This window comes from Homarus americanus, unplaced genomic scaffold (genome assembly GCF_018991925.1).
Source record: "Homarus americanus isolate GMGI-L3 unplaced genomic scaffold, GMGI_Hamer_2.0 scaffold13846, whole genome shotgun sequence".
Taxonomy (NCBI): Eukaryota; Metazoa; Arthropoda; class Malacostraca; order Decapoda; family Nephropidae; genus Homarus; species Homarus americanus.
Window position 1 is genome coordinate 619036 of NW_024757805.1, and position 12602 is coordinate 631637.

At 36.9% G+C, this 12602-nt stretch overlaps 1 protein-coding gene across 2 annotated transcripts in view; it reads right to left on the bottom strand.

The window, feature by feature from the left end:
• Positions 1-9009, bottom strand: part of LOC121857813 — a 44538-nt gene extending 35529 nt beyond the window's left edge. For both annotated transcript variants that reach the window (XM_042354056.1, XM_042354055.1), the window contains exons 1-4: positions 8900-9009; positions 7055-7134; positions 2108-2250; positions 1655-1822 (exon numbers count right to left, since the gene is read on the bottom strand). In XM_042354056.1, coding sequence (XP_042209990.1) covers positions 1655-1822; positions 2108-2250; positions 7055-7121 — 378 coding nt within the window. In that variant the 5' untranslated portion in view covers positions 7122-7134; positions 8900-9009. The remainder of the gene's footprint in view (positions 1-1654; positions 1823-2107; positions 2251-7054; positions 7135-8899) is intronic.
• Positions 9010-12602: the final 3593 nt, after the last annotated feature.

Sequence of the window (12602 nt, forward strand, 5' to 3'; positions counted from 1 at the left end):
CCGAAGAGCAAGCCCAAACATGTTGAAATGTTTTTGTAAGAATTCCGTTAATCGAATTTTTGTTCGTTAACCGAATTGAAGATTCTTCTGGAAGGTAATTTGTTAACCAAAATTTTGTTAACCGAGGCGTTCGTTAACCGAGGGATCACTGTACGTATTCTGAAAAGATGATTTGTAGTTTCTAGGAAATAGGAGTGCTGAATAGAAAGCATCTGAGACACTAAAGATGAATGTTCAACCTTTTTTTATCAGACCACATCAAAGATTACCCTTTTAAAATATGGAATGACCCTTCTGAAATCATAAAAACTGTTTAATGGAGATAAAATATGCAAAACAGAGCGTATTCTGCTACCGAGGAAAATAGCTTGCTCCAATTGTTACCCCAGTTAGGTTAGCTTACAAATACAGTATGGAAATGGACAAAAACTCCTTCTCAACATGCAATATTAAGTACTGTACTGCACTGCACTGCACTAAACTGTACTGTACTACACTGTACTGTACTTCCTGGGACCAGCCCTACAACACAGTGCCTAAATAATAAGTTTGTATAGCTGGCAGTTAGCTCCTTTCAACAGAAGAGGAAACACAGAAACATTGTTGCCTTGGCAAGATGGACTGTAGGAATGAAAATGTGATATTGCAAGACTGCTTTGACTGTGACAATTAAGGTAAAGGTTACACTGAAGAATTCAAAATCCTGGATGGAATATGTGAACCTGGGCCATTTCTTTAAGTTATCATGCACTACCAACTTAAGACGATATAACTACAGTATTTTCTCCACTTGACGAACTAATTTGAGCCATCCCTTTCCGCGAAATAGAAATTTCCGTTATTTTCACTCAATTTACCAAACTATTTCCCTAATTCGAGCGTGATTTCATTAAATTCTACACCAAACGTGCCACACGTCGCTTGATGCGTCGGGTTTGTTTACATCCGCTCGGTCTGTGTCCTGCTGCCACCACGTGTGTAGTTCATTGCTACCTCTCGATCAACTAACTACACTGGAGCACCTTAGCCTTTGGCTTTATTCAAGAGATCTTCAGAGGCAACTGAATTAACAGGGACTGAGAGAGGCTTAGTTACATTGCAAAATGTTACTTGAGTAACATTTTGCCATTGTAACAATACAATTACTTAAGTAACAAAGCTCAGCACTTTTTTACAACTCTGCTTCACACAGAGGGTGGTAGACCAATGGAATAGTCTACTGCAAGCTGTGGAATCAAAAATAGTGGGTGGCCATTAGGTAAAGTGTGAAAGTGGGTCCCATAGGAATGACTGCTCATTAGGAAGAGTATGGATATAGAACACCGTACAGTATAGTAAGTCTTTGGTACACAAGGAGGTAGCATGGCCAGTACTGCTTGGAATGGAACTACAGAGCCATGGAACAAAACGCAATCGCTGTATCCACTCAACCGTCGCACTTCGGTAAATAAAGTAAATAGTGACCTGTACAGCACAAAGCTAAACAGGCTTCCAGCCTCGAGGCAGTTCATTTTCAGATTAAACCTGGGTACTTTAGTTTGGAGTTACCCGGTCTAAACCCTCCATGCAATGGCAGAGCTTCATGCAGTATACGAGTATTGGAGTAATGGGTTAAATCTAACTACAGTATATCAGTTCAGAATTCTACACTTACCTCTATTAAATCATCAATGTCAGAATCATTTGCTGTTTGAAGGTCCTGGGATAAAGAATCAAGCACCACTTCATGTGCTCTCACTTTCATAAGGCACAAATCTCTTAGTAACTGCTTTCTTAGACACACAGAAACCCCAGTAGCATTTCGGGTTACTACATCTGTAATCTGTCAAACATCGTGGTAAGTCAATATGTAATATGAATGCACATGCACACACACACTTGCTTTAATTTCATGAAGACATTAGTATTTCCTCATACATTACTCTAGGCTTGAGTTATAATAGCCATAACTAAGATAAAAAACTAATTACTGTGGGTAAAGTAATAATATTTTCCATTAAATGTCAATAAATTTCAAGACATGTAAAGGACCCTGTGAATATAAACATGTCGCTACATCTTAGATTCTATATAAATCATCAATTTACAGAAACACAGTGGTACATACCCTCCAAAAAAAATCAAAAGGCACATCTCTTGCCATTCGAAAGACGACACAAGGTAATAGCTTAAACGCATCATCCCAGCGATGCTCACCTATCGCAGAGATGAGGGCACGTACTGCCAACCTAAATACACTGACGTTCTGACCTGTTAAAAATAAAATACAACTAATATTACACATTCATGAAGTCAGTCAAAACAAAAAAATTAACAGTCAAGCAAACATTGCAGTTTTCTCAAGGTCGTGTTTGACCAATTTAAACCAATGGTTTAAACCAAATGGCTTAAGACATTATCTAAAAAAATAAAAAATTACAGTAGATTTGGAAAATGACAATGATAGGATGAGCAGAAAAGTGCTGTGGGAGGTATTACAAATGTATGGGGTGAGAGGAAGGCTATTATTTGCAGTAAAAGCATTCTATGAAAACAGAAAGGCAACAGTAAGAGTAAATGGGAAAGAAAGTGATTGTTCAATAAATACATGGATGTGAACTATTAGACACTGATGAACATGGTGATAAATAAGCTTTTTTACAAGGCTGATTATAAGGGGGCCAAGTTGCCGCTGTCCAGTATAACTGGTGACTGCTTCTGTTTATGGTTGGGCTCTGAGCCTCTGGTTCTAATGTGTTCATATCGCTTACTAACTGGGGTCCAGAGGTACTAAGTTGCCACTGCCCATATATATATATATATATATATATATATATATATATATATATATATATATATATATATATATAACAACAATAATACTATATATGTATATATATATATATATATATATATATATATATATATATATATATATATATATATATATACATATATATATATATATATATATATATATATATATATATATATATATATATATATATATATATATATATATATATATAATAAGCTGATAAGTGGTGAAATGGTAAATTAAATTAAACACAGATCCAAATACAGAGCTTGTCAAAGGTTGCCAATAAAACTTATATAAGCCTCCAAACTTGATATGCATAAATAAATACAGTACTACACTGCACTGTCATTCCTTGAGTTACAGAAGGTCATGTTCCTGAAAAGTTTTCTGTAACTCAAATTTTTTTCCCCCACTGATTTCCATATACCCCTTGTACAGGAACTGAAAAAGCAATCCTAAGAAAAATAATCATCTATATAGTATACTAAAATAACTCCTAAGATGCCATTTTTAACTTATTGTGTATGGAGGTCTCTCTGAGCTACCAAACAGGGAGGTACTACTGCCTGGGAAGATATTGGAAGCATAATGTATTGTCTAATGGTAGACCCTGCTGCCATATGGCATCAAGAAAATTGTGACCAAGTCCCAGGTTGCTGATCTGACTTTCTGCTTCATTTACACGCAATTGAGAGTTGCAATTGTTTCTCTTACCATTGACAACACAACATACATATATCGTTTCTCACTTTTGATCTTTTTTTGCATTTTTGTATTTATAGTTCTTTATTATTAATATTATTATTATTACAGTTACTGTATTATTATCATCACTATTTTATTATTTAATTTTTGTTTGTTTTATCATAAAATTTATTTATTATGAATTATTATGACTATTATTTATTATTATTATTATTATTATTATTATTATTATTATTATTATTGTGCATTTTAGGCTGATGTGGGTTAATTGGTGTGTGATGGGGTGGACTGATGCAGCCAACAATAGCCAACATGTAATATGCCAGCCTTAGCTAACAGCTAGCCAGCTAGCCAACAATAGCCAACATGTGCTTCTTAACTGTATGCTGCTTATGTAATAACCTTGTAACTTAGCCTTGTAACAACACAACAACATGCCTGCCTTAACAACAACTTATGTAACACTTGTATGTAACATAACTTAACATATATATATATATATACCATATATATATATATATATACATATATACTAACAACAACACTGCCATATATATACCAACATATATATATATATATATATATATATATATATATATATATATATATAAATAACTGTAATAATAACAACAACAGCAACAATGTAATAATAATAACAACAACAACAATAATAATAATAACATATATATATATATATATATAATAATATATATATGTATATATGTAATAATATATTAACAATAATAACTAATAACTCAACATATATATATAACATATATATATATATATATAGCATAATAGCATATATATATATATATATATATATATATATATATATATACATATATATATATATATATATAACAATAATAATAACTATATATATATATATATATATATATATATATATATATATATATATAAAAAACTCAACCTGGCATTTGCCAAATCAAATGTTAAAATTGGAGTCCCCACAGTGAATGGGTCACTGGAGTTTATTAGCAACCTGTGTGTGCTTGTGCGTGTGTATAGGATGGGTGGGGGGGGTGCCGTCTCTGTGGTGAACAAAAGCATCTGGCATTAGTCAAATAAAACACCAGTACAGTGACCCCTCGTTTAACGAACGCCTCGGTTAACGAAATTTCGGTTAATGAACTGCCTTCCATAAGGATCTTCAATTCGGTTAACGAACAAAAATTCGGTTAACGAATTTCTTACGAACCGACCTCAACATGTTTTCGTTTGCACTGACCGGGCAACCAGCTTTAGTATCAGTCCGCCAATACATTAATCGGTTCTAGGGCTTAAATTCCTTACTATTTTAGTAAATACCAAGAAGTTTATACTATTCAATTATTTTAAAAGTTTAATATTCAATATTTTAGTCATTTTAACAATTATTGGATATAATTGAAGGTTAAGTGACTAGTTTAATGCGCGGCATCCAGCCTCTTAAAACAGCAAACAGGCGTTAGTCTCTCTCTGTTTTCACTGGAGGTAACATCTTGCGTGAGACTCTCTTCAACTAAACGCTTTTTTTCTGTGTTTCCAAGCAAATTATTGGTCATTTTGAAATATATTATACATATTGACAATATATAATGCAGTGCAGTGTTGATTTAAAGAAAATAATCTTGAATTACACCAAGAGAACTAAAATTTTATGGGTGAAATGGCGCCATGGGGGTGACTTCTCTTCCACCCCAATGCCTTCTCTTCTTCCTTCTCCTCCACCCCCATTCTAAATCCCATCATCATCATCCAGGAGCCTTCTACATACACACCTCAAAGTAAGTGAACTTTTCTACCATTTTTGTTGAATTTAGGAAATTTTCGGTGAGCTGGAACCAATTACCCAAAAACCCATTGAAACAATGGTTTCGGTTAACGAACTTTTTGGTTAACGAACGACCTTCTGGAACGGATTGAGTTCGTTAACCGAGAGGTCACTGTACAGTATTCTTCCCATTAGCAAGGATCCCCTGTCCCTGTAACTCTCCAGTAACCAGAATTGAAATTGAGCAGGAAAAATCTGGGAAAACTCTCTCCAATGCGGGCATGGGAACGAGTTTGAGGGTGAAAATCAGGCGAATTATCCGAAAAAAACAATCGACTCCAAACCTCTCTGTTCTGGGCTTGGGAACGATTTCCAAGGCTGAAAACCTGTGCATTTACTGGAAAAAGTAGGAGAAAATGTCTCCAATAGTTGTTTGCGTAACTTGCAGGCTTAGTTCATATTCTGCAGCCATTGTACAATGTTGTTCCCTCTACAGCTGTTGTTTTCATGTATAATTTGTATTGTGCAATACTGTACTGGGCCCAGATTCACTAACACTGCTGAGATACGAAGATCGTAAATGCCGGGAGATCCGAAGTCCATACGAACTACCGTAAGAACGCTATGCTAACGGTTCATAACTTAGTTGTGGTGGTCATACGAGCTCTGGCATTAGTTCTTAAAATGCAGACAGGTGGCAGTGGTATGTTTCGTCTTGGCCAATCACTGCGACTGATACATAACTGAGTAGGAGACGTAAGCCAATCATGTCATAACAAAATTAGACCTCGCAGGGTGCACTTGTGATCACCTCGACATTCCTCCTTCTCTGAACACTGAAAATTACAACAACACAGGAAACACCGAAAACAAGAATAAGGGAAGTCAGTAAGTTTCAGAATTTTTATAAAATAGGTAAAGTTTTTAAAGGTTTCTTTGGTGTTCTTTATGGTATTTTACCCCATATTCTCCCTCTTCTCCAAAGCCCTGCCCACTTCGAGCAACCAATTTTGTTGGTAAATGGAAGTAACAAAACATTATCATGTACTGTACACTGCTAAAACATTCATCAAATATCTCTTATGTTGTATAGTATTACTAGATACTGTATATGGTACATTTTACACATTGCTAGATGGGTTAAAAATATTTGTTTCTTAGCATTTCTAATGTCATTATTGTAAGTAAAATTTCTCAGAAAACCTCATGACGGTCACCAACCTAACCTACTGTATTATACCACAAATGCCTCAGATGAGGCACTGATTTTGTGTGATCTTGATGGAACTTCAGTACCTTACTTAGCCACTTGTTGTATTATTATTGTTATTTATTTTATTTTATGTACATATGTGGTGGTGGGAATAAGTTAATAAATGTTCATATTTTTATTGACTTGTTTAAGTTTTGACCTGTTAACTAGACCTTTGTTGGGAGAACTTGGGATTAATAACATTAATAAATACTGGTATATTTGAAAGGCTTAAGTGATTTGTGTTTATGTAACGATCTACCCTAGGGTCGTAACAGGTGGAATTTCCCACTTCTGATTATATATAACATAAAGGTTAACTCTCATATTTGTGTTTAAAACCTAGGCACCCATACCTAACCTAACTTTGGTTTTCAACCATCTTAGTTTACACTGACTGTCATGACAGTTTTGATACACTTTGTGATTTTAATAATGTATATATTTTTTTATAATATTTTGAAACTACAGCATTAACGTATATAAAGCATAAATTATAGAAAAAATTATTGACTCTTACCATTGATGTCACTGGTTTGCATTATTAATCCTGGCTTATTCATCTGTTTTTTCTGTCTTCTCTGCATGACTATGAATGTCCTGTGGAAAAAAAGTTAAAAACATTACAATACTCATAATGAAACAGAATTGGATTTAAACTAGATTACCGTACAGGTATATGGTTTTTGAAACAAAATCACGTTTCCTCTTCAACCTTCTTTAATGATATTTAAGTGAAAATATCTGTTGTGAAGATAAATATTATTAAAAGAAGTCTTAATGTAGTAAAGTTACGTAATGTACACCAAATACAAAATCTTAAAGTGATGACTCAGGGATGTAAGTGGGTCTTGGAGAGAGAGAGAAAAAAAAAGAGCTGAGGGGTGAGGGAAAACACTTCTCTCATCATGGTCATACCACCCCACCCTCCCCCCCCAAAAATCCTATATTTCTGGGGGGAAAGTACCAGTTCTAGAGTTACCCCTCCCCCCACACCCAAAATAAAAGTATAAACAAATTTTAAGTTCATTTCTGACATTATTCTTTGCCCCCCCTGGTTGATATGGGGCTAGAAATACTCCAAATAAGGAGATCTAAGGGTTGGGGATGGTTAAAACAGTCGGCTGAGTATTGTATGAAACTGCAATAACAAAATTTTTATTTATTTATTTATTTATTTATTTATTTATTTAATTTTTTTTTTACAAAAACCACTAATTTGCACAAGTAATGAAGGTCAGATTCAGGTATTTTTTATTTTAGGACATAGCTTGCCCGAAAGTTATAAGCTACTGAAACATTTAGATCTCCCTATTCTGAGCATTTTGAACCCCATTTATACCAGGCAGAAAAGGATATTAGAGACACATTTGAATTTACCATGTAATTGATTTTACGTAGTTTTCAGTCTTTGTCTCTGTGAAGAAATATTATCGGCGCATCGTGCATGCACAATATTGACCGACGTCATCCAGTCGTGACCAATAATGTATCGATATCATGACGCAAATTTTTTTAGACCAATCACATTTGATTTTTTTCAAAGGAAGCAGCCTGGGTACAATTTTAATTTAATTGACCAGTCTTACAATGGCCGCGGTGGAGGTTGGTTGTCATTTGTGCTCCTACGATTATTTTAAGTTTATTGCAGAGTTTTACGAGAAAGAAGATCATTCTATCCAATTCTTACGTATCCCTGGTCCTTCCACTTCTAAGGTATTGTACTTTTGGACATGGAGCGCCCCAAAGTTTTAAACTACTGAAACATTTAGGTTAGTTTAAGCTAGGCTTACCAGGGGTCCGGGCTAGGGGTTAGGTTAGATGACTCCTTTTCGTTTTCTCCACCGCTCAAAAACCCCGATTTCCCAGTCTCTCCCCATTATTATTTTCTTTTGGGGGCAAAAACCAGCAATTTCCGTCAACAATGAAGGTCAGATTCGTTTAAAACACACCAAAATACACTGGAAAAATATATTGGTCAACCCCTAGGGACTCATGTCCCAAAGTAAAAATTAACCCAGATTCGAGTAAAACACATACACAAAAAAAAAAAAACATTCTCGTACCAAACACTGAGGACAGCAAGGTATGGACACACTAATTAGTGCCTCCTGAGATGTTCATAAACTTCAATTAGGTCTTCCCTCGCCCGTCTATAACATAAGCTAGGCAGTTACAGGCGTTCTAATCTCTCTGGATAACTGAGGTGCCCTAGTGTAGGCACCAGTCTGGTGGCCCTCCTTTGGAATTTTCAATTAACCGAGTCTAGCACACCTTGAGGATCAGATGAGGTGGTCAGTACTCCAGACAGGTAAATGCCTCACTCTCTAAGATCGTTACAAGTTAAATATGTTGGCATGCTCACCTTATTAACAGGATTATTTTTTCTAGGCTGTACTTCTTTTGACTCCTTCATTAAGATGAGTTCACTGGACCCAAGCCATCCCACGACTTCACCCTGCAACCACAATGTTGTCTTGTGTACAAGGAAGGTAAAGTAAGGAGGCTCAACTCCCTTTAACTAGCGTGTATTTTCCAGTGCTGCCGTTCGCTGCACCATCTAGCGGTGACCAACGTAACTAAACCACTAAGGCAGTATTCATAGAAAACAATAGATGCCGTTTTGGCGGGATAACTATATTATTTAACATATATATCTGGTGTATATATATATATATATATATATATATATATATATATACCGCCGCCATACTCTCACTATAACTATATATATATATATATATTTATATATATTTTATATACCTACTTACATATATATATATATATATATATATATATATATATATATATATATATATATATATATATATATTGTGTTGTGTTGTCAATGTGTATAAGTCATGTTACATTTCTTCCTGTGACTTTATTTCCGTTTACCGAGAAACAAGGCAGGTCTTTTTACACCCGTTGTCTCTGGGTCCAAATATCCAATACCTTGAACAATTGTGTTAAGCAGGAGCGCCCCGGCATAAAACCGTGTTGGCAATCCTTTACAAGGTTGTTTCGTAGTGGATGTTCCATCGCGGCATCTCTAATAATACTCTCAAGTACTTTACATATTATGCTGGTCAGGCTCACCGGTCTATAGTTGTTCGTGGAGTGACAATCGCCCTTCTTAAAGATAGTACTCACATAAGCCATTTTCCAATCACTGGGGACCTTTTGTTCATCCAGGCATTTACAGAACAGGATCTTCAGGGGTTCGGCAAGCTCGTTGCACAACTCTCTTAGTACTCTGAGATGCACCATGTCAGGGCCGGGACTCTTATGGACCTTTAGCTTTGATAGTTTTTATCTAATACTCTCTTCTGTGAACACAATGTGGGTAAGTGCTGTGTCGAACCGTCTGTCCTCAAACTCAGGAAGGTTAATCGCATCCTCTCTTGTAAACACCAAGGAAAAGAAGCTGTTTAATGCCTCAGCTTTATCCTGGTCAGAATCTGCGTAACTACCATCTTCAAGCCTCATGTCTGATACTCCTACTTTGCATCGCGGTAAAACGCCTTTGGGTTTGACTTGACCTCGCTTGCAACCAGCCTCTGGATCTCCTTTTCAGCCCTTCTACACTCTGCCTTTGCTTGGTTTCTGGCTTTTGCATACATCCTCCTGTCTTGTTCATCGTTTGACCCAACCCACGTCTTGCATTTCTGAGTTTTCTTCTTAACTTTGTCGACCGCCGCGTAGTTCATGTGTAGGGATCCCCTCGTATTCCTAGAGGCATTGGGTTTGGTCTTGGGTATATATTTATCGATCAAATGGGTCATTTTACTAGTTATGATATTCAGCGTAGTGTCTGCGTTCTTGTGTCTTAATGAGTCAGGCCAGTGGATACCCCTCATCTCTTCCCTCATCCAGTTATAATTTCCCTTGTAATATATGCACCTTGGCCTGGCCTTATCTTGAACTAGGTAACATTTAAATCTGAATGACAACACTATATGGTGACTGGTGCTAACTTGGGTAAGGTGTTCCAGTTTGGCCACCATACCTCCTCGTTTGTTATGATGCGGTGGACTCATGTGGACTCACAAAGTCTCACAGGGACTCTTTAGATTTTGAGATAGGAGGGGGGGGGGGGAAGGGGGGCTAATCTCAGAAACTATTGATTTGCACCAGGAATGAAGGTCAAATTCGTTCATAACACATAAAAAATCACCGGAAAAACATAGTTTCAACTTCGATTTCGTATAGTGGCAACAAGTGAAATTCTAGCCCTAATTTAAATGGATTATCACAATTTGCATTTAAGGCACCCAAATTTACCAAATTATCTTAAACGTTTCTTCACAAAAATTCACCAATAGATTGGCTGGCATTTTTCACAATGTGGTACGATACTTCCGTGTTCGTAAAATAGCGGTGTTTCTAGCTCATAAGACCACTAATTTTCGATGGAGCTGAACCCGACAGATTTTTTGAGCTACATGTCTTCCATTGGGAAGAAGACTGCATCGTGTTGCTAGTTTCAGGTGTGAATTTTCGTGCTGGATCCTCAAAATTATTGTTTCTTTATCAAAATTATCGTACACTTCCTGACATTGGCTCCTTTATTTATTGGAAAGTTACCTTTTGATTGGCGCAGTTACCTCGTGTGACATTATGAAAAATATGTGGGAGGCAATGTCATGGTCACAATAGCACAGCTAGTTGTTCAACACTTTTATCCATATTACGCTCCACCGTCCACAAAACATGTGTGAAACTGATGAGTTACCCCGAGCGAGTGACGTGTTTTCTCTAGCGACAGGTGCCGTCCACTTTCTCTTAAACATCCTAAAATGTCTCTCACAAAGTAAATTTAAATTTAAGAGATAACGTGTATGAGTAGCCATAAGTCAGATATACCTACAGTGAGATAGAGCATTCAAGGTGTATTGAGTATATGTTGAAAGCATCATATATCTTTATATGTAGATTACATAATGTTAAGGCGATGTGGTTTGAGGACAATCGCCAGCTGTAATCAGCATGTTTATCGTGAACTTACGAGTTAGCAATTCAAAACTGAAGTCGCATCTTTTTGATCTGTGAACCTCAGAGAATCCGATGAGAGTATTGAAATTGTTGTCAGTCTTGCATTTATGGAAAGTAAATAGGTCTTCTGAAATGCAATCAATATACTGCCTATCACCGGGGACCTAATGTAACGAAGTGTAAGAGGATGCCCCTGGGGCGTACCAACGGTAAGGAGGCGTATCATATGTCCAAACGGGATGAAGAAACTGCACTATTTGAGACTGAATGTGAGAAAGACCTAGGTGTGTATGTTGACAATGAGCTGAAGGTCTCGGGCCATTGCGAGAATAAGGTAAATCAGGCAAATAAATTATTGGGTCTTATAAGAAGGTCGTTCAGATATCTAGACGGTCCGTCCCTCGTAACGATCTTCAAGAGTGAAGTGCTTCCCCATCTGGAGTACTGTCACCCCGTCTGGTCCCCGAGATATGCTAGGGACTGTCAGTTGGTTGAAAATGTTCAAAGGAGGGCCACCAAGACTGGTGCCTGCACTTCGTCACCTCAGCTACCCTGAGAGATTGGAGCGCCTGAACTTGCCTAGCTTATACTACAGACAGGCAAGGGGTGACCTAATTGAGGTGTATAAGCATCTCAAGGGGCACTACTCAGTCGAGTGTCCTTACTTGGAGCTGGCGGACGCTCGCCCCACAAGGGGTCACAGCTCAAGATTGAAGAAGCTGCAAGTCCAGAAAACTGTGAGGGCAAACTTTTTCGGAGTGAGAGTTGTGAACTCTTGGAACGATCTACCAGAAAAAGTTGTGACGGCACCGAGTGTGAGCTCTTTCAAGACAAGACTTGACCAACACTGGAGCGGGTTCAGGTACATTCAGGAGCCGATGCATGCCCAGAGTGACCGATCGCCCAAGCGGCTAACGAGCTGATCAGTGGTGAAGAAGATAAAAGTAAATGTCATCAGGCATTATCAAAACAAAGTCCAGACAATGTCATCACTTCTAAATTTACTCGTATCTCCATCTAATACTGATATACTCTGTAAATGCACTGAAAAGAAAAAGAGAAAGTCTACCAGG